The sequence below is a fragment of the Bison bison genome, unplaced genomic scaffold (assembly GCF_000754665.1).
Source record: "Bison bison bison isolate TAMUID 2011002044 unplaced genomic scaffold, Bison_UMD1.0 scf7180017864109, whole genome shotgun sequence".
NCBI lineage: Eukaryota > Metazoa > Chordata > Mammalia > Artiodactyla > Bovidae > Bison > Bison bison.
This window is the reverse complement of record NW_011494681.1, coordinates 1,262,869-1,287,956: the sequence shown is the minus strand read 5'-3', so window position 1 is coordinate 1,287,956 and position 25,088 is coordinate 1,262,869. Positions and strand designations below refer to the sequence as shown.

At 44.5% G+C, this 25,088-nt stretch overlaps 1 protein-coding gene across 10 annotated transcripts in view; it reads left to right on the top strand.

Annotated features, from left to right (window-relative positions):
• RAPGEF5 (Rap guanine nucleotide exchange factor (GEF) 5) overlaps positions 1-25,088 on the top strand; it is a 360,172-nt gene that overhangs the window by 42,474 nt on the left and 292,610 nt on the right. For 4 of the 10 annotated variants that reach the window (XM_010839032.1, XM_010839028.1, XM_010839031.1 and 1 more), the window contains exons 2-3: positions 8,157-8,306; positions 13,161-13,268. In XM_010839032.1, the coding sequence (XP_010837334.1) occupies positions 8,304-8,306; positions 13,161-13,268 (111 nt within the window). In that variant the 5' untranslated portion in view covers positions 8,157-8,303. The other 6 variants (XM_010839035.1, XM_010839027.1, XM_010839030.1 and 3 more) reach the window with 5 other exon arrangements.

Below are 25,088 nucleotides of genomic sequence, written 5' to 3'. Positions count from 1 at the left end.
CTTGGTGTTGTTCCGCAGCTCCCCCCATCCACCCCCGAAGACTTCTCTTTGGTTCTTTGTGCCTGGGGCTTCTGTTTTAGGTGCTTAACCTTGCTTCATGGTTACACTTCCTACCTCCTTTTCTGCTCCAACTGAGTAACAGGTTCATTTTCTTCTAGACATTCAAGGTCGGATGAGTCCAGGTGGGCAGACAGTTGATTTATTAATACCTTGTTGACCAGGCCCGTTGGTGGGTTACTTGATTTTAGTCTCGACTGATTAATCTTCACTGCTTTTGGTAAATCTAGTCAGATCTAAATAGGACTAGAATTCTGGAACTGTGATATGCAGATTGGAAATTGCCAGCCACAGGTGACTATTTAAATTAATTAAAATTAGATAAAATTAGATAAAATTTAAATTTCTGTTCCTCAGTCACACTAGTCACATTTCAAGAGCTCAGTAGCCACAGGTGGCGAGCAGCTACCCTATTAGCAAGGATTTAGAATCTTTGCATCCTTCCAGAAACTACAAGGCAGTCGATTGTAGGCAGGAGTATTGGATTAGTTAACAAATCCTGGGCCACCTCTGAGCACTATAAAATGAAGCTTTGATAACTGATTCTTCCTCTGGCTGATTAATAATTTAATATAATATTAGTAAAATATATAATTTTTAATATAATATTAATTTAATATAAAATTAATATAATATTAGGATTCCTATGGATAAAATGACTTCAGAGTACTTAAATAGCCCTTTGTTTAAGTGTCTATGAATTGGAGAAGGCAGTGGCACCCCACTCCAGTATTCTTGCCTGGAAAATCCCATGGACGGAGGAGCCTGGTAGGCTTCAGTTCATGGGGTCATGAAGAGTCAGACATGACTGAGCGACTTCAGTTTTACTTTTCACTTTCATGCACTGGAGAAGGAAACAGCAACCCACTCCAGTGTTCTTGCCTGGAGAATCCCAGGGATGGCAGAGCCTGGTGGGTTGCCATCTATGGGGTCACACAGAGTCGGACACGACTGAAGCGACTTAGCATAGCATAGCATGACTTCCAACAAATCTGTGAGCTGTGAGTTCTTCCAGAACAGGGGAGGTGTGTTAGCTTTCCATCTCCCAGGCTTGAATTTGTGTTTGGTGCAGAAAGGACTCAAAAAAAAATATCGGGATAATGACTAAATAAATGCTTGGAAACATCATTTCATTTCCTCTTATTGCTGATTATAACTATTAGGCTCACAAATTATGTTCTGAAATATACCTTTTTTTTTTAACCTATTCTTTTTTTTTTATGCTGTATAATCTGAGAACATGAAAGAAAGAAAAAGTTCAGAAATGAAATACAAATTCATTTGAATGAAAATATGAGAAATCTCTGTTGGGGGGACACAGAAGGAAAGGCTCCCGGGGGCCCACGTGGGGTCAGTGGAGGCCTTACTCTGGGGGTGGTATGGCCCTAGTCGCCTTTCTTGTGGAGTTGGCAGGAGCTGACATGGGGCATCCTGACTTTGGAGGCTGCAGGTGGCCTGTCCCTGGGTCAAGGAAGGCAGCACAGACTGTGGAAAGTCAGCTTCCTAGCCCTTTCCTTCCCTGGAGGGGCCGCTGCCAGGGCCCTGTGATGCTTATCTGTTCTCTGCAGATCTGTGGAGTGAGGTCATCCAGGAAGTTGAATCCCTTTGATACAATTATCTCTGTGTCCTTGGCTCTTTGGAGAATGACCAGTGACCCCCATGCTTCTTACGTGGTCGGAACAGCTATTGTGGGGTGGGATGCCAGGTGGAAGGCCCTGTGTGTATGTGTGTCCTTCCCCAGCTGTCAGGATGTAGGCCAGTGAACGGAGGTGGGCTCCCCCAGGAAAGCACGCTCATGCTGCAACAGAGGAGACAAGAGGGGAGAGGAGAACTTAATGGGTGGTGGAGAATCTGTCTCTCTGTCTGTCTCTTTCTCTCTCTGTCACACACACACACATACGTGCATATAGACCTACATTCACCATGACAAAGCCCAGAAGTGTTTCCTCTTCAATTTGTCTCAGTTGACAACCAGTTAGGCCAGTTCTAAGGGCTCACTCTTCCTGAAGGGGTAGGGGTGGGTGACTTTTGGGAATGAGATTTCTCCACAGCCCTGAGCCCATCTTTTGCTGTACTCCCTCTTGTATCTGGATACCTTCTCTACTCAGTAGGAATCCTGCGTAACAGACCCCAGATCCTCACAACTGGTGCCCCCCTCCCTCTCACTGGCTCAGCCTCACCTGTGCTTGACTTGTCCACACCAGAAATAACTCGTTTGGGTCTTTCTCTATTCTGAGGCTCCCTTCGCTCCCGCTGCTCCTGTTTTTCTGTCTTTCATCCCTGGTTGATCACTGACGTGTGCTCTGAGCCATCCGACGGCGTTTGTTGGCAGAAACAGCAGGTCTGACGGTTTAAGCACTTTTCTGTCTGAGCCCATGAAGCAACCTGAAGTTCTTAGCATTCAGGGAGTTAGAGAGCATTTCTCTAGAAAGAGACAAAACTCCCATTGTGTGTATGCAAGTATTATTCATATCATATGTAATCCATAGCGAGTAACAAGCTAGAATAGTGAATTGTCGGCTGGAGACCATGAGGGACAGTTTCCTGCTTCCCATTAGTGGAGTGGGGGAGGGGGGCAAGAGCTGTGGGTGTTTGCGGTTCGGTCCTCCCTTCCTCTTGGGAGTGTTTTCCCAGTCTTCACTCAGATGCTGTGGTAACCAAGGCCGGGGAAGGAAACACATGACTGCACTCCAGGGTTTAGTGGAGGGGCTGCTTACAGTTGGGGTGGGCCGGGGGCAGGGGAGCACTAGGTGGCAGGTAACAGTGGGAGCTGTTACCCCCGGGGAGGAGCGGGGGGAAGGAGCTGGGGGTGAGGGAGGGAGCAGCTAGAGCTGGAAGGGTGGGGGGCGCCCTCCAGGGGATGTCCCACCAGAGGAGCACAGCCTCTGTTAGAACCACAGCACAGCAGGGAGCGAGCTGGGGGACAGTCACTCCTGCCCTGTTTGCCTCCCACCTTCAGATCTTCCGCTGGTGTTCTGGGGTCAAATCCAACTAGAAGCCAGGGAGCAGGACAGCTGGGGTGGTACATTGTGAAAGGGGTGCCCCGAGGGCACAGAGCAGAGCAGAGAGTGAAGCAGGGCCCAGGCATCGTGCCTCCTCCAGCAGCCCCTGTGCTCTGGGAGAGGAGCCTCCACCCCCAAACACATCTCCTCGGACTCTGTCAGCTAATCCCCAGCCAGAAGATCCACCCCTGGTCACAGTGCCTAGTTCAGGACACACCACCCAATTTAGGCCAATGAGCCAAAATTTTTTTCTCTAGAGACTTTTAGAAAAGAAGACGCTTCATTTTTAAGAGAGCTACTGGGAGAGAGTTTTCCCTTTCTACTAGACATAAACAAGGGAACACATAGCCCCTATAGCTGCTTCCAGCCAGTTTGCGAACATGCAGACAGTCAGCTTTAAGGATGAAGCAGGTACTGCTGGAGACAGGATGAGAAGAAACTGTGACTCTGGTGCCATGATTTGGCTCCCAAAACTCACCCTATGACTACTTGTTAATCACTGAGCCAGTACCATCTTTTTAGTGCTTACGTCAGCTTGGGGTTTCTGTTACTTGCAACCAAAAGCATCTTATCAAAGCCACTAGTGTTGGGCCCGGAACCAGAGAATATTCTTCTAGTCGGTGCATTGCAGAAGGGGAAGCACCGCAGGGCCAGACAAGCTGTAGTTTGCTAGCAAAAACTGTAGCATGCATGAGAGGGAGGGTAAGAACAGGACCAAGTCCAGAACGCCTGGGGCAAGCTGGAATCATGGAGTCAAGGGTTCATGTTCGGTACAGACAAGACTGAGTAAAGTACAGGTCAGGAGTGATGGGGAATGGCCAGGCACGGTGGTGAGTGTGTCTGTCTGACTGGCTTAGAAGGCCTGGGGCAGGCTGCACAGACGGTTTGGAATGAGGTCATCACCTTTAAGCAGGAGGACATGGCTGTCTCCAGGTTTCTTGAGAATATTTGGCTGGTTGCATTCTCAGCATGACCCATCATGACTCTTTAGGGAGTAAGCCTTTGGACCCATCCCATGGTTTCCGTCAGGCCAGCCAGGGGCAGAGAAAGGATGAGGAAGGCTTCCCTGGCTGGCCCTTGCTTGGCTGCTGCAGGCAGCAATACAAAATATTCTTCCACCACATCTTCCTTTGTTTGGGATTTTAATAGTTCCTCTCCATTTTAAGATGAAAGATGTGTTCTCCTGGCAGTTCTGTTGGTGAATAGGCGGCTGATGGTAATAGTTAGAGTTATATTTATTGAGCACTTAATGTGTCTTCATATATGTCTGGCTCTCATCCCAGCACTTTATTTATTTATTTATTTAGGTGTTAAAGAGATGATAGGATTTAATTGGACATAATTGATATTATTAGTGTATTAAAGTTGTATGGCACTGGTGCACACAGATCATCTCTTCAAACACATCCAGAAGGTTCATGCACACTTTATTCAGATTTATGAATTTTAGAGTCACCCTTTCTTTATAAATAATGGAGCATTTATATATTCATTACTAGTCCTAAATCTTTTTCTTTTTTTCCCTATGCTTTTAATCCAAGCACTTTATATGCATTAACTCATTTAATCTTTACCATATCCTTTGAGATAGTTGCTATTATTTTTCCCAAGAGGAAGATGAGGGAAATGAGACATCACATGAGTTGAATTTTAAGTGTGTTGGGAAGGGTTTTAGTCATTTGGTTCACCCTCTATATAAAAATTTGAAATGTTGTCTACACATAAGATAATTTAAATATGTGTATATGGTATAAAGAATAATACAACAAATTCACATATGAATGTGAGAAGTGGTTTGAGCCACAGCCAGTTTGAGAAGTGGTACTTGAAAGTGCTGTGTGTCACTTCCCTAATCCAGAAGCTCACACCCTCTCATTTGTGTGGTTTTATTGCCTATAGACCTGTCCAGCCTGTGTCAGGCCTTTTAACCCCATCAAACACACTTAAAATCTCAATACATCGTTTACAGTTGTAAGCTTTTGAACTTCATATACCTGATATTATTCTGTATGTAGTATTCTAAATTACGCAATGTGATGTGAGATTTATCCATGTTGATGCAGGTAACTGTTGACTCAGTTTTCACTGATCTGTGATATCTCTTCTTATGAATATACTGTACTTTAGTTTTGCTGCTGTGACTGGACATTGGGCAGGGGGTTCTTACTGTTTAACTTTGCTACTGGGTCCACTCCCATACTGTCTCTTGGTGCCCACAGGCCAGAGTTTCTCCAGGGTATAAATCTAGGAGTAGCTGGCTCATTTGTAGGGCATGCACAGCCTTGAGTGCCCTAGTTGATGACTAGGAAGTATTTGTGTCAGTTTGTACTCCCACAAGCAGTGTAGAAGGGTTTTCATTATACCACAATCTTGCTTACTCTTGGTATTGGCAGATTAAAGCATTTTTTTCCCTGAGTATGCTAGAAAGTATAATTGCATTTATTTGCTTCAAATCCATACTCAAGTAAGACTCATAGATTACAATTGTTTGATATAACTCTGGAGTCTTTCTTGGGATATAGATTTCCTCTCTGTCTTTCATCTTGTTCTTTACAGTGTCTTTGTTGAAGAAATCAGGTCATTTATTCTGTATAGTTTCCACAGTCTGGTTTTTGCTGATTGCATTCCAATGTGTCAATCAGCATGATTCACAGAAGCCTCTATTTCCTGTAAATTGGTGGTAAGATTTAGAGAGCTGTTCACATTTAGCTTTAATTTTTTTGACAAGAATGCATCAGGCAGTGTATTGTACTTCCGTCCATCAGACAGCATATATTAATAATATCCAGTTACCTGTTTTTTTTTAAATGATGTTAACAACAGCCATTCATGATTATTACCTAGATTTATTATTTAATTATGGTGTTGAAGTATTAAAATCATATTGCTCCCACTTCATTTATTAGTTGCTGCTGCTGCTAAGTCACTTCAGTCATGTCCGACCCTCAGAGACCCCATGGACTGCAGCCCACCAGGCTCCTCCATTCATGGGATTTTCCGCAAGAGTACTGGAGTGGGGTGCCATTGCCTTCTCCTCATTTATTGGTTAGGATACTTCTATAAAGAAAGCCTTCTCCTCATCAACAATTGGCATTCCAAGATACAGTTTTGTAAGTAGATTCAGTTTGCTTGATTTGGTCCTTTTATTTACTAGTTTTCAAAGGGACACACTGATACCCTGTGTCCTCTAGATATGACCAATGAATTTTGAAATTTATTATTACATTTAAAATATATTTGATATTTTAATCCATTGCAGCTATTAAATCTATTGATGCCCAATTGTTCCACCTTTGGCTATTGGGAGCCTATTTAAGTTGGTTTGTATATCCTTTTGACCCATCTGTAATATTTTCCAAATGCTTCTTAATTTTCTGGTGTGAAAAGAAGTGCTAGATTCTTTTTTATACATTTTATGTTACAGACTTGGAATCAGCCATTTCTCCAGAATTCTGGGAAATGATATTAATGTTTAAAGTAACAATCTGGGTGCTAGGGCTTGTTATTTGCTTATTGTTAACCAGGCCACAAGTCTAGAAGTCATGTTTGAGCCTTTCTCTCGCAACCCACTTCCAATCAATATGGAAATCCTTTCCTTTCCAGAGTCTGGCCATTTTTGCCATCTTCATTACACCAAGTGTTCTATTCTGCTCAGGCTGCTACAACAAAATTCCACTGACTGAGTGGCTTATGAACAGCAGAGATTTGTTCTGACAGTTCTGGAGGCTGAAGACCAAAACCAAGGCGCCAGCCTGGTTGCTTTCTGGAGAACCAGCCCTCATCTGGCCCATAGCTGGCATCCTCTGCCTGTGTCCTCACTTGGTAGAAGGAGCTGGGGGAGCTCTGTGGGGTCTCTTTGATAAGAACACTAATTCCATTCGTGGAGACTCTGCCCTCATGACCTAAGAACCTCCCAAAGCTGTCATCTTATAATACCATCAGATTTGGGGATCAGGATTTCAACATGTGAATTCTGGAGGAGCACAAACATTCAAACCATGGCCCCAAGTTGTCTAGGTCATCATCGCCTCTTGCTTGACCTGTTGTGTTATTTGGCGCTCCAGCTTCTAGGCTTGCCTTTCTATGGTATGTTCTCCACACAGCATTCTGGTGAGCATTCTACATGTTAACTCACCCCTCAGTGTCTTTCCAGCTCTTCTGAATAATTTCCAAGTCACCAGTTCGCCCTCACGCATCTCTGTCACCTGGCCCCTGTGCCATCTCTCTCCACGCCCCCCACCCCCATCTTCTACACTCCTCATTTGCTTACTCTGCCGCAATCCCCACCTCTGTCTTCCTCAGGCCTGGCTTAGGGGCTTTTACATTTTCAGGTCCTTCTGCTTAGAGAGCACTTTGCTTTAATGTCTGCATGGATCACTCCCTCACTCCTTTCAGGTCTTACTTAGGTGTTACATTTCTCAGGGTACTTTCTTCACCCAACTAGACAAGATTTCTCCCCTATTTAGTTACTCATTAGCCTCCTTCCCCTTATTTATTTTTCTTCTAGCATTTGTCACTGTCTGATCTGCATGTTTGTTTATCGTCTGTCTCCCACTATTGGAATATAATCTCTTTCAAGGCAGGGCTTACCTGTTTTGTTCATTGCTATATCTCCAATATCTAGCTCACAGCCTGGCACGTAGCGTTCAAGAAATATTTATTGAGTGAAAGAGTGAGTACAGGTTGGCTTTAAGTGACGAGTTCTCAGGGAACCACTTCCCCTTTGACCCATATACCCATAGTTTTGCCTTCGTTCAGCAGTTTTACTCTTGTTTTTCTTGTTGTCATTCACCCTTTTCCTAAAAGTGTTGGTAGCCTTTTGGAGATCTAACTTAATTCATGGAAGTGGGGTGGCGGAAGGAAGCATCTGCCTTTTGACTTGATATTTTTCAAGGGCCCAAGGCCACATTCATCTTTCTGATGAGTGAATATCAGAATACAACCCGAGGCAGCTTTGGCTTCACCACTGTTTAAATATTCTGAGTTCCTTCTCTTACTTCATTTGGAGGAGGGGTCCTCAGAGGATTTCCCTTACTTTCTTATGAGCTTAGTTATACATTTCTACCAATTATTTCTTTATTTTCTTTTGCATTTCAGATGACCTGGCTGATAGGAGTACTGAATCTGGAACTCATCAAACCTGCTGTTTTTCATGCCCTGCTTAGCAACCCAGGGGAGTGACTTGCCCAAGGTCCTACTGTAAATGGAGTCGCTGGGAGCAGACCCTGAATTCCTCAGCTCACCATGGTGAGTGCTTGACATCCACCTTGGAGTGGGGCTGTGCCCTATTTTCTTAAGAGGGTCTAATAGAACAGATATTTCTAGCTTAATGTTTATAGTCAGAGAAGGTAGAAAGGAACAAAAACAATAATCGCAACACGAGAGTTTCCAGTTCTAAGGAAACTGTTGTCAGCATTGAGGGCTATAATAGCCACTTGTAAATGTGTAATGGGAAATAGGTGTGGGGCTTGCGGCTGATGTCAGCAGGGTAGCTTTTGTCAGAAGCTGCTCTTTTTGCTTTTCCTTTAGAAGGCAGATCTGAAAGACCCATTTTCCTCAGAATTTCTGCTCCGAGGTGAGGCTGGAGGCCGTCTCCTTTCACTCCTACCCTTCATTTAGGCTGCACCCAGGGTGGTTTCCAATCAGGATGGAAACATTTGTACCTTGATAATTATAGTAGATTTAAAAAAATGTTTATTGGCTCTGGTGCGATAGTGTTGCTGAAAACAGGCTGTACTTTAAGCAAAATGGCTGCAAGTTTGGCATGCTCAGAATACTTTGCAAGTCAGTTGATAACTGAGATCTTCATTCAGTCAGTCAGTCAATTTTGCTTCACATGATGCCACCGACATTTAAAAGAAAAATCCTTATTTGTCTCATTGAACTGACTGACTTTGGGCCTGAATTGACTTAATTGCATGGTTGCTTTTGATATATGGTAGATAGAGATTGCTCTGCTGGGTCATCATCAAATGTAACAAATAGGTCATGAATAATAGTGGATAGCCCCACTGGGCAAATGACTTGCTAACTTGTTTCTTGCAAAATAACTTACTGCTGCCAAGCTATCAGTAAGTTGGTTTAAAAGGCATGTGAGTAATAGACAGTGCAGTGTTCTGTCCATTGAATTCAATTTTAATGTATCACATCAAATCATTGGGTCAGTCAATCCAGTACCAATTTTTGATAGATAAGGTTTTGATGACTTTCAAAATATAGGCAGTGAGGTATCCTGGGATATCTACCTTTGAAGATTCCCTTTGTAAGAACAGCAGTAAGTTATGTTTTATAACCACAAAAGTATTACCTACAATGCATATTTGGAAATTTCACTCACCTAGAGGTGGTGACAGTTAACACTTTAGTATATTTCTTTCCAATCTTCTTTTCACACATTTTTTACTAATTGAAATGATACTGTATCCTGGTGTGATTTTTTTTCACTTAATTTGTATACTCTTGGGGTTTTCTTCCACTGAACATGATGACTAGAATATTCCCATGTTATTATCAGTTTTCCATAAATATTTTAATGGTACATAGCATTGCATTGTATGAATGCAGAATAGCTTTTTTTGGTTTTTGTTTTTGATTCATGTATCTTTGGCTGCACGGGGTCTTTGTGGCCACCAGGGGTCTGTTGCTGCCCGGGCTTTTCTCTAGTTGTGGCAGCGGGGGCTGCTCTCTAGTTATGGTGCATGGCCCTCCCGTAGCAGTGGCTTCTCCTGATGCAGACACAGGCTCCAGGGAGGCAGCGGGGGCTGCTCTCTAATTGTGGCGCACGGCCCTCCCGTAGCAGTGGCTTCTCCTGATGCAGACACAGGCTCCAGGGAGCACAGGTGTCAGTCGTTGTGGCACAGGCGCTTAGATGCCCTGCAGCCTGTGCAAACCTCCTGGACCAGGGCTCGAACCCATGTCCTCTGCATTGGCAGGCAGATTACTAACCACTGGACCACCGAAAGTCCCAGAATAGTTTACTTAAACATTCTCCTACTGTTGAACAGTTGGGCTGTTTCTTTGTTATCTCTTATTATAAATACTATTTACCTGAACATATTTGTACATAAAATTGTTTTTCTCTGTATCTTAAATTATTTTCTTAAACTAGTATCATATACTTATAGTAGAATTATTTAATCAAAGGCTATAGATATTTTTCAGCCTTCTGAGACAAATGGCAGAATTGTTTTCCTAAAGGAGTGTCCTTATTTATATTCAGTCCAACAGGACACGAGAGGATTTGTCTCTCCCTACATAGACCAGTATTATGTAATTCCAGAAAAAATGGGGTATTTCTAAAGAATTTCTATTTGAATTGGTGAAAATCATAGCTTTTAAAACTCACATTTTTGGTTAGTCTTAGGATTGAATACATTGTTTTGGTAAGTTTACTAGTCATTTTCAAAGGGGAGGAGGAACTAGTCTGTTTTTTCCCTTCACGCATTTATATTTTGGGATCTCACCATTTTTTTTTATCAAAGGTTTGCATGAAATCATTTAAAAAATATTTATTTATATATTTATTTAGCTGCAATGGGTTTTCATTGCCACGTGCACAATCTTCAGTTGCACTTGCAAACTCTTAGCTGGGGCATGTAGGAGCTGGTTCTCCCACCCGGGATTGAACCCAGACCCCCTGCAGTGGGAACACAGAGTCCTAACCACTGGGCAACCAGGGAAGTCCCTGAAATTTTTATATACTATAAATAAATTTTTGTCTTATGTATGATAAATGTTATTATCAGTTAATTATTTGCATTCTATTTTTATTTTGATGTATAAAATCTCTACATTTTTATGTAATCATATTTATCATCTGTTTGTTATTTTTTATATTGAATTTAAGCTTGGGACCCATATTACTCAGCCATTAAAAAGAATACATTTGAATCAGTTCTAATGAGGTGGATGAAACTGGAGCCTATTATACAGAGTGAAGTAAGCCAGAAGGAAAAACACCAATATAGTATACTAACGCATATATATGGAATTTAGAAAGATGGTAACAATAACCCTGTGTACGAGACAGCAAAAGAGACACTGATGTATAGAACAGTCTTATGGACTCTGTGGGAGAGGGAGAGGGTGGGAAGATTTGGGAGAATGACATTGAAACATGTAAAATATCATGTATGAAACGAGATGCCAGTCCAGGTTCGATGCACGATACTGGATGCTTGGGGCTAGTGCACTGGGACGACCCAGAGGGATGGTATGGGGAGGGAGGAGGGAGGAGGGTTCAGGATGGGGAACACATGTATACCTGTGTCGGATTCATTTTGATATTTGGCAAAACTAATACAATTATGTAAAGTTTAAAAATAAAATAAAATTAAAAACAAACAAATGAACAAACAAAGGTAAAGTCATTAATTATAGTATTTATTCTCAATAATGTTATTGAGGTACAATTTATATATCACAAATTTATTTCTTAGGTGTACAATTCTGACTTTTAGCAGTTTTACAGAGTTCTTCAAACCTTACTGGAATCTAAATTCAGAACATTTCTATCACCCAGTGGAAACTTCATGTCCATTTGCAGTCACTGCTCATTCCTGCCACCAGTCCTGGGCAAGCTCGGTCTATTTTTGCCTCTATGAATTGCCTTATAGTCAACATCTCATGTAAACGGAATTATACATTGTGTGGTGTTTCATCTGTTTTCAGAGTTTAGCCATGTTGTAGCGCATATCAGTATTTTGTTCCCTATTGTGGTTGAATAATAAGTCCATTGACGGGCATACCACATTTTATTTATCCGTTCATCCTTTGATGGACATTTGGGTTGTTTCTACTTTTCGACTGTTACGAAACATCTGCTATGAACGTTCATATACAAGTCTTTGCACCTATGTTTTTATTTCCCTTGAATAGATACCTATGAGTGGAATGACTGGGTCAGCTGGTAAATTCATGCTTAACTTCTAAAGAAACAACCATGTTCCAAAGTGGTTGCGCTATTTTACATCTCATCAGCAATGTTTCCATTTCTCCAACGCTTGTTATTGTAATTATAGTCTATTTATATTTCATGCCTTCATTGTCTCTATTTTGTTTTATTCGTCAAGGCAAGGATTTAAAATAATTTCCCCTTACTCCATTTGTCATGTCTTTTTGTATATTACTTTAGTGTATTCAATTCATATTTAAATGAACATTATTTTATTTTATTTTCTATCTTTTGGTTGTGCTGCATGGCGTGAGGGATCTTAGTTCCCTAACCAGGGGATTGAACCCACACCCCCTGCAATGGAAAGTGCATGTCTTAACCACTGGACTGCCAGGGAAGTCCCTTAAATGAATGATTTTTTAATGATCTTTTTTCTCTGAGTATTTCCTTTTGATACTCTTCAATGTAAAACTTCATCTTTTTCCTTCTCATTTGAGCAAAAGCAAGCATTTCCCAGAAATTAAGTCAATGAAATGCCAGGATAAACTACAATTTAAATTATCAACAAATGCTTCAAATCTTTTTGAAAGTAGTGGAATAAAAGTACTTAAGAAAAACCAAACATTTGAGTGTATTTATTCTCAAAGCATTCACCTGGAGTGAATGAATCAAGACTGATGAAGTGATTCCTCAAGTCATTTTGGAGGACTGTTTTTTTTTTTAGTTGCCCTTGGTGCTCCAAGCATATTATTTTGGCCCTCCTAAGTGATTATAATGTCTGTGGCAGGTGACATTTATTTTTAGAAAGAGCATAGAGTCATTTGGAACCAAACATACTCAATAGAGCAAGTGATTGAATTGAACCAGAAATATGGGCTGCATAGTAACACTCCCTACACACACACACACACACACACACACACACACACACACACACACGGTTGCATTATGTGTGTATTTCCTAGATTAAACCAGAAAAAAAACCCTCTAAAAATAGTTACCAATATACTTTTAAGTGATAACACTATTTGGTGAACAAGAGAATAATCTTCTGCAGTAATATCTTTAAAGAAAAAACATTCAAAGAGTTGTATAAGTTATAGCGTATTTGTTTAAAATTTTATCCCTCTATTTGATAGTAACACTTCATTTCAAAGGTAACTTTGATAATTCCAAGTTCAAAGTTTTATTCCTACTGTTTCCCACAGGAGGCTCTAATCACAAAGCCGGTAAGAAGAGGCCCTTGCTTTGGTTTGAAGCTCCCCACTGAGCACGTTCCGAGTTTCTGGTCTCATTGGCACCGTGTGTTGAACTCAGTGAGTATCATGCACATCTATGCTTACTGTAGGCTTCTTCAGCATGCTAATGATTCATGTTTCTTACAAAAATGCTTGGAAAAGTCTTTTTTCTTTTGGTTTTTGGGCCTCCTCTCACTATATCTATATTCAAGGAGTGTTAGATAGACAACACAAAAGATCTCCTGAAGGCTGAGATGTAAACATTCCGGATTGAGTTGGAGCAAAGATAGAACTGCCTGGCTGTCGTCAGAAGGTGGTGGAGAGAAACCCCAGCGTCTAACTAACTCTCCTGCCTTTGTAGATAGAGTGTTGTCAGAGTTTCCTGGATGAGCTTTGACAGGCTGTATGGCTTTTGACAGGCTTCCCAGGTGGCTCGGTGATAAAGAATCTGCCTACCAATGCAGGAGATGCAGGAGACTCGGGTTTGATCCCTGGGTTGGGAAGATCCCCTGGAAAAAGAAATGGCAACCCACTCCAGTATTCCTGCCTGCAGAATCCCATTGACAACAGAGCCTGGTGGGCTACGGTCCATGGAGTCAAAAGAGTCGAACATGACTGAGCAACTGAACATGCACACACACGGCTTCTGACGTGTTCTTGGCTGTCAGTCTCCTCAACTGTAAAGTGGGCAAAAGTGTAAAATATTTGTCTCACAAGATATAGCAAAATTGAAATGTAAAGGTTCTCAGCACAGTATGTGGCCATTAAGCATTTAAATGACAGTAAGTCCCATTGCTGTCACCATCATCAGTTGTCATGATCATCATCACCCCTTAGGACCTACCAGGGTGCCTGTTTAATGAAAGCAAAATAAATGTTACCTCATACTGGCCACGTCCTTGTGTTCTTTTCCTGACTTACCACAGAGCCTGACGTACAGCCAGCATGCAATAAATGAATATTAAATGAGTGAAAAAAAGTCTACTTTAACTGTGTGGTTGCCAGATGTAGTTCACATGGATATTCAAAAAAATGGTGTTTAATGTGATTTCTTAATTAAGAACTTCCTCTTCTTCTGTTATGTGCTCTGAGGGTCAGCAGAGTGTGGTTACTACAAACAGGGATGCTGGAGTTGGACTTTCCTGGGTGGAAATCCTGGCATTGCTTCTTGCTTGCTCTGTGACCTAAGACAAGTTACCTCCCCTCTCTGTGCCTCAGTTTCTTCATCTGTAAAATAATAGCACCTTCCTCACAGGGACTAGAGACTTTATACATATAGTGATTAGAACAGGCCCGGCAACCAGTAAAGGCCACGTAAGTATATGCCAGGGAAGGGGAAAGAACTGTACAAAGGACGAAGCAGAGCCCCTCTCCTCAAAGAAGCTTTCCGGTCCTCAGGGCTCCACATATGCCCACGAGGCATGCAACAACAGGAGGGAAAGCCGAGCATGAGGGAAGAGTTGAGTGATGTCCTGGCATGTGCTAAGCTGTTGTTAAACAACCAGCAATCTGGGAGAAAAAAAGCCCTGACTTAAACAACTCTTCCAGTTTCTGTGGTGTAAATATTCCTGCCGTGGCCAGTTTGAAGCCACCGTTGTGCTGATTGTGGAACCGGGAAAAAGCACACACAATCGGTTCCTGCAGGTTGACGTGAGTGGGCTCCAGGACACTGCTGGGTAGAAGCTGCGGGATTCTAGAGGACACCTCGTATTGGTGATGTGGACAAAGGGCGGTAACATCCTCCAGTCTGGAGACTTCTGCTTGGTTCTGGGAACAAGAGTTCCCTCTATCAAACGAGAGGGAGGGACGCCTTTCCTTCCCACAGCCTACCACTTAAAAAAATAATTCCCCTGATCACCTGATACCTGAAAGACTTCAGAAAGTCAGTCTCTTTGACCTTTTACCAGTCTGCCCTTGACCTTGAGCTAGCCGGTGGGTAGCATTACAAAGATGGGGTTCAGGTTTGCTGAGCTTGGAGAGAGATAGTAGAGGAGTGGGGCCCTCGTCTCCCAATGTTGTCTTCTTTGGGCATCTCAGGGAGAAGCAACCACCAGAATCCTGGCCCCCACTCTGACCTAATTCCCTGGGGGGACTTTAAGAACGCACTTAAACTCACCAATAAAATGGGTAGAATAACGTGATGGTAGTCATTCCTTTCATCATCCCTAATGATTCAAGTGGTAAAGAATCTGCCTGCAATTCAGGAGACTCAGAAGACTCGGGTTTGAGCCCTGGGTTGGAAAGATCCACTCAAGAAGAAAATGGCAACCCACTCCAATATTCTTGCTCAGAAAATCCCATGGACAGAGGAACCTGGTGGGCTATGGTCCATGGGGTCGCAAAGAGTTGGACACGAAGAGTTGGTTGTGGGAGGCGACTGAGCACACAGACACAGTCAGTACTTCTCCCACTGAGGGTTCCCCGTTGCCCGCTAGAACAGAACGTTCCTGGCGGCTCTTTGCCCTTGGCCGCAGTGCTCGCCGTATTCCAAATGACAGTTGTTTGGTCAGTGTGGACGCTGCAGAGAAGGCGGCATGGGAGAGCTAGCAGCAAATACATATTTGTTGTGTGAGTGCGCTGAGACTGGGGTTCATTATGGAGCACGAGCTGTCCTGTCCTGACTGACGCAGGATGCAGTGGTGAGACTCCAAAGCAGATATGCACTGTGGATGGAAATGTTCTGTCAGCATTAAAGCACTCTACCTAAGGAAGCGATTGGCGTGTCTAAATTAGCAAGCGGGGGGAAAGCTCATTCTTGGAAAATTGCTTGCAATTATTTCTTTGAAGTAGAAATTGAACTCTCAGGAACTACATCTGATCTCAGGTCTGTACAACAGGTCTGATTTGCTGTTAGCTTTCCTGGTCCAAGACTGGAGAGCAGTCAGCTTCTAGCCTTTGGTGTTTCTGGAAGTGTTAGTGAGGAAGTAAAAGATGCTTTATTGTTGTTTAGAGATAGGAACAGTGGCCGCATAACAGAAGCCCCTTCACAGCAACAGTAAGAATGGCTTTTCTTCAGTGCCTGTGTGCCAGAACTTGGTGTTAATATATAGAAATGTAACATCTCGCCCCCTTTCCAGAGTCAAAGCTCATCAAAGTTCATATAGGAGGAAGGGACCGGAGCTGGCATTCAGACCAGAGCTGTCAGAAACCCTGCCTTAGGTTTTCCCAAGAAGGCGATAAGGATTCAAGTACAAGTAGTACACTGGGCGTGCGTGCGTGCTCAGTCACTCAGTTGTGTCCAACTCTTTTGCGATCTCATGGACCATAGCCCACCAGGCTCCTCTGTCCATGGGATTTCCCAGGCAAGAATACTGGAGTGGGTTGCCATTTCCTCCTCCAGGGGAGCTTCCTGACCCAGGGTTGAACCCGAGTCTTCTCTGTCTCCTGCATTGGCAGGCAGATTCTTTACCCCTGCGTCACCAGGGAAGCCCTTATATACTGGGCAGTGGGAAGTGATTCAGGAGAAGGAAGGCAGCTAATAAAGGATGACTGTCATATAATTATCATTATGGCCATGGTTTAATCCCCTGGAGATAAAACTCATGACCCAGAATAATCCCACTCAAGGGCTGAGGGCGTTGGGGTATTAGTATACCAACAGCTGCTCCCAGGGGCAGAGTGGCCTACTCTGGTTTGGGGAATACGTGCCCTCAGGCACAGAGGCAGAGCCTGGTGATTAGAAGTCACCTTGGAAAGCACATATGCCCAAAGGTTGTGGATTGAGGCATGACAGCATTTGCTCCAGGCTCCAAAGCCTGAAGTCTCCACCACTTCTACCCTGTTCAGCTCCCTCAGTCTCTGAGCCACGGAAGCTCCTCGGCACATCTTCCCTCCCGTCCTGGAGCGCCTCTGGGGCCAAGGAAACCCCCATCACTACTAAGGATTGCATCAAGAGATTATCTGGTGCCCAGAAAGTAGTGGACAGAGCTCATGGATTAAACCACTTTAAATGGGGGTAGTGGAATCCATTTTCTAGGATGGTTGTGGGAATTGAATGAGTACATGTAGATTTCTTGGAACAGTGTCTGAGGCATGGTAAATGAACAATAAATGTGAGCCGCGATGTGGTTGAAGACAATAGATTGGGCAGAAGGTGACGAAGGGAAGGAGCAGTAGGACAAGGAGGGAGAGAGAACAGAGGAGGGATTAAGGAACAGACAGAAAGCTGTTGCCACAATGTACTGTTCACGTGGGCTGTCGGCATCAGCAAACTGCTCTTCTCTCTCCTCTTCTCAAGGTGTGGGGGGATGATACTCTTTATCAACCAGAACACGTATGAGATAGATTCCTGCAGCATCTCTAGTTCTCATTCCTGCTCAAGGTTACCCTCCTGGCAGTGTCACTACTGGACACACAGACAGATAAGCTGGGGCTGAAGTCTGCTTCTGAGCTGCATAAGGATGCGCTGGGGCTTTCCAAAGGGTTTCTTTGAGCCTAAGCCTCAGAATTTAATGTTTGCTTCTGTGATAATGTCAGTTTATAGAGTCCTGAGTGTGTGTGTGTGCACGTGCGCGTGCTCACCTGCACTTGTGAGTGTATGTAGGCACATGTGTTTAGCTTGCAGGATGTATACAATTTCAGATATTCTGGAAATAATTGCTCTTGATTAGGACCAACGGCAGCCACCAGTTCCTATTTTCACTGCAAGTTGAAGGAGAAAAGCAGTGGCTTAAATCACAGAACAGGTGTTTCAGATTAGACATTAGGGGAAATTTCTTTTTCAGATGGATTTGATAAACTCTGGAATGGATTGTCAAGGGAAGTTTTGAAGCTTCTTTTTCTGGGAACTTTTAGAAATAGGATAGATACTTGTCTGCCTGAGGCAGTTGAAGCATATTTCCATCTGGAGATCCCCTGATGGACTGGCTTCAGGTGGGAATGGAAGGGAACAGTGATCACCTTTCTACTAAGGTCTCCTGACCAAGTGTTTCATTCCACTTTTCAGAGCATTTCAGCATTACTGATTTTATCTGATTTCAAAAGTTATACGTGTTCATTACCTAAAATTCAGAAAATGCAGAAACATATGAAAAAGTAAAACTCAAAAATCCTGTAATTCAGAGGCAACCAAAAATAATTTATTTTGGCCTATTTATTTTCCAGACTTTTTTATACATTTCACACAGAATTTTCCAAAAAAATTGTATCATATGAATTGTATCATACAATGCACACTTTTGTAGTCTAGCTTTTGCACTTACTACATTGTGGACTCCTTTCTATATCCCCAAATATGGCTTTATATCAGTTTTGGTAGCTAAAGACAATTCCATGATATCCATATAGCACATTTTATTTAACCAGGTTTCTACTGTGGAGGTTTAGGTTGTTTTTCCTGGAAAGCCCTGTACATGTGTCCTTGTGGAGTTGTCCAGTTATTTCGTAATAATAAATTCCTTTAAGCAAAATTCCTATATAAGGGTGTGCCTGTTTAGAATTTCCCACCTATTGCCAGATTCCCCTCCAGAAGGGTCAGATCAATGTGCATCACCATCAGTAATGCTTGAGCGAGTCTGTTTTCCCTTTTCCTACACGACATTAACTACTGTCCGTGTTCACTGGCTGTTCTCAGTGTTTTGATACACATTTCTTGAGTTCTAGAAACATTGAGGTTCTCAAGGTTTTTAGGCATTTATATATCTTTTGTTAGTTGCCTTTTGTCTCCTTTATGCAGTTTTCTATTGGGGACCCAGATAGATAGATGGATGGGGTGTGTGGGTGGATGGATGGATCAGTTGCTGTTGTCTGACTCTTTGTGACCCTGTGAACTGTAGCCCACCAGGCTCCTCTGTCCATGGAATTTCCCAGCAAGAATCCTGAAATCGGTTGCCATTTCCTTCACCAGGGGATCTTCCTGACCCAGGGATCAAGCGTGTGTTTCCTTCATCGGCAGGCAGGTTCTTTACCACTGAGCCATCAGGGAAGGATGGATCAATAGATAAAGATTATTTAGATCATTTTCAAAGCTGCCTTTTAAGTTTACTGAATGTGAACGTATTGTTCAGAGGTTTGCTACACAAATTATTCTTTGGGCAACAGTAGTTATAACTAGGATATAATGAGCTATTGGAATCCTGGTCACAACTGTCACCTGTCTCCAGGCCAGATGAAGTCTCCAGTCACCGTGGAGTGTGGGGCAGAGTGTGGGGAGGTGGGCAAATTGTGGAGACAAGGCCAGTGCATATTTTTTGAATCGGATCAGAGTGTCCTGCCTTTGAGTGAAGTCAGAGCCACTGGGTTTGACAACAGAACAGGAACAAAGCCTTCAACCCAGGGAGCCTGTGGTAGAAGGAACAAGAGACGAGGGATGGAGGGAAGGTGGGGCAGATGGGCCAGTCATCGGATCCTTAGGGCCGTCCCTCTGTTCCCCTAAAGGTAGCAGCAGCTTTTCCTTTTCAGTTCCCCTCCCTACTCCTCCCCCACACAAAGCACCCATGTTAAGAGGCTCTACCAACCAGAACTGACGTCCATGCTCTGCTGTCTCTTCCCTTAGACTGAGGAGGAGGGGGACATGAACACTTCCTACTTGGCGGCGTAGGGCAAGGTAGGCTGCCTGCACAGGGCAAGGTAGACAGAGGGGTGGGGGGAAAGCAGGACATTCTTCCTGGGGTAGGACTGCCTCTGGGGAGAAGGGCCTGGCTGCACGGTAGGGAACTAGAACTTGGCATCATGCTTTGTCACAAAGAGGGAGCTCAAAGCAGGACCACATACTACTCACTTCTTCAACTTCAGCTCATCTTTGCTTTTTCCTTGTCACCTTAGTTGTTTCAGGTTACAAGTTTTGTGAATTTTCGAGAACAGTACCCTGTTCATTTCACAGAGAAAAAGCCAGACTCCTTACCTGGCCTGTCTGGCCCTGAGTGGTGTCACCTCAGCCACCTCTCCCACTCCCTAACTTACCCTGCTCCCCAGACTGTTCTATCCCACCAATTCCTAAGCACTCCAGGTGCATGCTCCCCCTACGGCTGGCTGTTGCACCTGCTGCTGGCTTTGCTTGAAGACCCTTTCCCCACATATTCACATAGCTTACCCGCTCCATCCTCAGGTTTCTGCCCCAATGTCACCTCGTCTCAGTGGCATGTACAGGTCCTTGGCAGACAGCTGTCTCCACAAAGTGTATCTCAGAGAGCAGGGACCAGACACCAGGGAGGCCTCCTGAGGTGAACCCCAGGTCTGGGGCAGGGCTGACTGATAGGATGGAAATAGACCCAAGAGTCAGCAGGGTCCAGGGCTTGCAGCTCACCAGGGTAAGGGCTTGGGACAAGGGACCCAGTTGAGAATTTAGAACCTGGGCCACTCTTCCTTCTACTCCTCCAAGCCCGCCTGTCTCCTGCTGAGCTGCCCTCCCCCACACCCTGCCAACACACACACACACACAAGCAGCATCTTCTCTCTGTTCCAGCCTCCACCACAGGCTCATGCTCAGGACCCCACTGCACCAGCATCAGGCCTGCTCCTCTGCCCCGCGTTCCTTCTGTCTTCCCTCCCTGCCCTCTTCCTGAGACTCAGGTTTCTCCTCATCCTGTTCTGGAAAATCTCCATTCTCTTCCAGGTGTATTGTTGCACCTGAACTCAGGCACATCCCCGGGGCAGCACACCCAGCTCTGGGAGCTGGTGAGGCAGGAATGCATTGTAGGAACTCAGCCTCAGAAAGAAAAAGCAGTTAGTTTCTGGACCACAAGACCAGAGTCAGGCAGCCAGCCAGTGTGAGTTGATGCTGAGTTTGAGAGCGCTAGGCCCAGAACTCAGAAATCCCTGCCCCTGGAGGGTGGGATTCCCCCAGAGCACAGGATGGTGCAGAGCAATCTGGAGGCAGTGCTGAGACGGCTCCAGGCCCAGGAGGAGGGATGAGGTGGTGGGGGGAAGACAGTCCTAATGTACTGCCCGGTCCAGCAGGGCGCCTGTCTGTCTGAATCAGTTCCCGCGGGCCAATCAGGAACTCTGCTGGTGCAGCCCAGGCTTGGTCCTTTTTCAGATCTCCCTAAGTTATTTTAATGTGCAGCCCTAGTTGGGAATCACGGATCCAAGGGAAAGAAGAGGTGATCCAGGAAACTAATATTTGCTGAATACCTGCTATGTGCTAGATGGTTTACCTAGTCGTGGCTGCTGTCTACTGAGTGCTTACTATGTGCACGACACGGTTTCAAAGGTTTTGTATCTATTGTATGTGTAACAATCCTCTGAAGAATGAGCTCCATGTCTCAGTAAGGAAACCGTGACACAGAGCAATCACAAAGCTCATGAATGACAGAGCACGGTTTCAGATCAAGACAATGTGGCTTCAGAACCCACACTCTTTACCGTTACATCTTCCTGTCTCACAACGACCTTGGCTGTTAGTGAGGATGGGCCATGTGGTTCTGAGAATGGAGGAGGTTACCTGGGGACCCCTAAACAGAAGTCCCTTAAGAACGCAAAAATCTCCATGCTACCAAGTTAGCAAAGATGATTTCTTACTCAAACTGGCTATTCATTGAACTTCAACATTTGTATATACAACATTCATTTATGACTTGAAAAAAAAGCTGCTGTTTGTTCACTGAAGGTCCATAAGGAGTTGGGAATGGGGGAGGGGGAGGGAATGCTCTCCTCCACAAAGCCACTCAGAGACTCAGGCTGAAAGAAGCTCCCCCAGCTTGTAAACTGCATCATTTGAAGAGGAAGGTGGCCTTCTCAGTCCCTTGGACCAGGCCATAGAGAGGTGGCATACTCACACATGGGTTTTTCACTGCCTCAGCTGGAAGGGGCAGAGGTCATTTCTGCTCCTCCTTCATTGGCTAGTCATGTGACCCTGCCTAGCTGCAGGGTGATTGGGTGATAGGGGAGCCGTGGAATACGTATAAGCATTCACTTCTTGGCCACACCCCCCTGAGGTGGCTGGGATTCCCCAAGGCCATCTCAGAGATCAAGAAATGTGCCTAGAGAGACCCAGAGCTTGGAGTTGGGCCTTACACTCAGCTAGTCTCACTGGAATTCTTGTCCTTTTTCTACCCCATCAGTGGCATTTATTTATGCTCCAGGGCATCCAGTAAATGCCTACACCACCTCCAAACCTAAGGTGACGCTAGAAACTTCTGGGTTGTAAATATAGATAATTGTGCTATTTTTATGAGGTTGTGCTCATTAAATCATCTGTGCAAGTATCTCATGCCATCCTGGGAGCAGAAAGGATCACGCTTGGTGCCTAAAAATAAAGAACCGATTCACTGTGGATTGCTAATATATGTAGCTTCAAAAAAAGCAACCACCAACTAGCACATCTCCTGTATGCGTAAAAGACCACAGTTACACTGTTAGTGGCAGCTTCTTGCAGTTTCTGGAGCTCTGCCATCCCAAATTGCTCCAGGTACAGAGTTGACAGGTTGGAGGAAAGCTTTTTTCTCCCTCAGTCTGTGATCAGCCCTGGCTATGGTTGTTTATTAATCCACAGCATGAACAGGAGTAGAAATTTGCTAAACTCCACAATTTTAGCATGAAACTTGGCGAGTGATGAAATGTCTCACCTTGTCCAATCGCTTAGCGTCTATTGTTCTGATAATTACATCTTAAAATATTGCCCATTTTCCAAATGTGCAGCCATCCTGATGGGAAGGAACAGCATGCCCTGAGGTAGGTAGTCCCTATTTGTATTTTCCTTAACATGGAGACGCTTTGCCCTTGGCCCCCAGGAAGCCCAGGGCTAGGACCTGGAGAGCCCATGTCTGTCCTGCTCCTCGGGGAAGTGCTCTTTTGCACAGTATGCTCCCCCCCGACTATGACCCAGTGCTGTGCTAGGGGTTGTAACTGCATGAATACTGACAAGTCCATCCCAAACCTTCCTCTCTGATGTGGCACCTCCTCTTGTGCCCCAAGGACCTGCACTTCCCTCTAGAAAGGGGCCCAAGGCAAGTGTGCCAAGGGTGACATGTGGGACCAGAGCAAGTCAATAATGAAAACAGTGGCCACCACTAATGAGCTCTACCACAGGCCAGGCACTCCTCTAAGCATTCTATGTGTCAGTTGGGACAGTTCTCACAACAGTACTCCAAAGCAGGTGGTGCCATGATCTTTATTTCATGGGTAAGGGAGCTTGAGGCACAGGGAGGTTTAGAAACTTGCCCAAAGTCCTGCGATTAGACATAGGTAGAACCGAGGAGAGGAGGCAGGTAGGATAGTTTTTGAGGTTGAGCTCTTCACCAATACAGAAAATAAAAGAGGCTTGTGAGGGGGAAATATGATTGACAAGAGGAAACCCACTGATCACTTTTCCATGTTTCTCCTTGGCGTCTGTAAAGCCCATCAGGAGACTGAGGTTACCTTCCCAGACTGGCTCTGGTTCCAGAAAGATCTGAACACCAAACCAAGCTGATCATTGAAACCATCTGGGGAAACTTAGAAAGGGCAGCTGTTTGAGCAGTACCCCTGAGCTACTAAACCAGTCTGACTCCATATGAGTCAGGGCCCCCGGAAATAGTTTTATTGCACATTAAATTTCCTCGAGTGTTTCTAACGGCCGAGCAGGTTTTGGAGTCCTTGCTGTAGCAGAATCGAAACATTCCCAAACACAGGGGTGGGCTCAAAGTGGCCTGGGCATGCCCCGTGATGTGCACAGGAAGTACACTTAACACTGAGCAGCAAGACTGGGTTTGAAAGGGAGGAGAGGTGGTCATAGTTCAGCATGGAAAATGTGTAGCCAGGGAGGGCGTGATCATCAGCCTGCCCTAGTCATCCCTGTTGCCTTAGTTTTGGGAATGAGGGCCTTTAAAACACTTTTTATTGTTTCTTTTTCTTTGTATACCGCCATTGTAAAAGTACACATTGGTGAAAAGAAGAAAATGATCAAACACTGGCATTTCTAACACCAGAGTCATCCTGCTAACACTTGAGTGCTCACAGTCACTTCCTGCCAGATAGATACACATCCTCTCTCTGTTTTTTGGAAAAGCTGGTGGCACCACCATTTTGTCATCTGCCTATCTGGAACCTCACTGGGTGAGGTGCCAAGAGGTGCCTTGTCCCTGTGGTAATGTGGGTTTGCCAGAATTTGAGGCTCAGAGTCCCCATATGCAGAGCCGAGCTGGGGTCAGCAGGTCCATAGGAGTCAGGGAAGCCTGTGCAGCCAATGGATGGCCTGGTGGGCCTGCACCGCTAGTGGCCACACCCCCTGCCACGACAGCAGCACCGCCATCACGGCACCAGCTCAGAATCATGGTGTCCAGCCTGGGAGGAACCTCAGAGACCACCACCTGGTTGTCATTTTCTAAACAAGGAAGCCAAAGCTTAGAAGGGTGAATGGCAAGTCCAGCTGTCTGTCTGCCCTGGCTGTGAGCTCTAAGATGCCTGAAATATAACTACAGGTCTGGCAGAAGAATCAGGTGATTCCTAAAGGCCAAGACTAATGAATGGGCTACAGAACAAGAGATGGGCAGAGGTCACTGGAGCTTGACTTTGTGGAAATCCTTTATGGCCACCCCCGGCAATCAAGATTGTTGGGAGAAATATCAATAACATGAGACATGCAGATGACACCACACTCACGGCAGAAAGTGATGAACTAAAGAGACTCTTGATGAAAGTGGAAGAGGAGGATGAAAAAGTTGGCTTAAAACTCAACATTCAGAAAACAAAGATCATGGCATCTTGTCCTATCACTTCATGGCAAATAGATGGGGAAACAATGAAAACAGACTTTATTTTTTTGGGCTCCAAAATCACCGCATTTGGTGACTGCAGCCATGAAATTAAAAGACGCTTACTCCTTGGAAGAAAAGTTATGACCAACTTAGACAGCATATTCAAAGGCAGAGACATTACTTTGCCAACAAAGGTCCATCTAGTCAAGGCTATGGTTTTTCCAGTCGTCATGTATGGATGTGAGAGTTGGACTATAAAGAAAGCTGAGTGCCAAAGAATTGATGC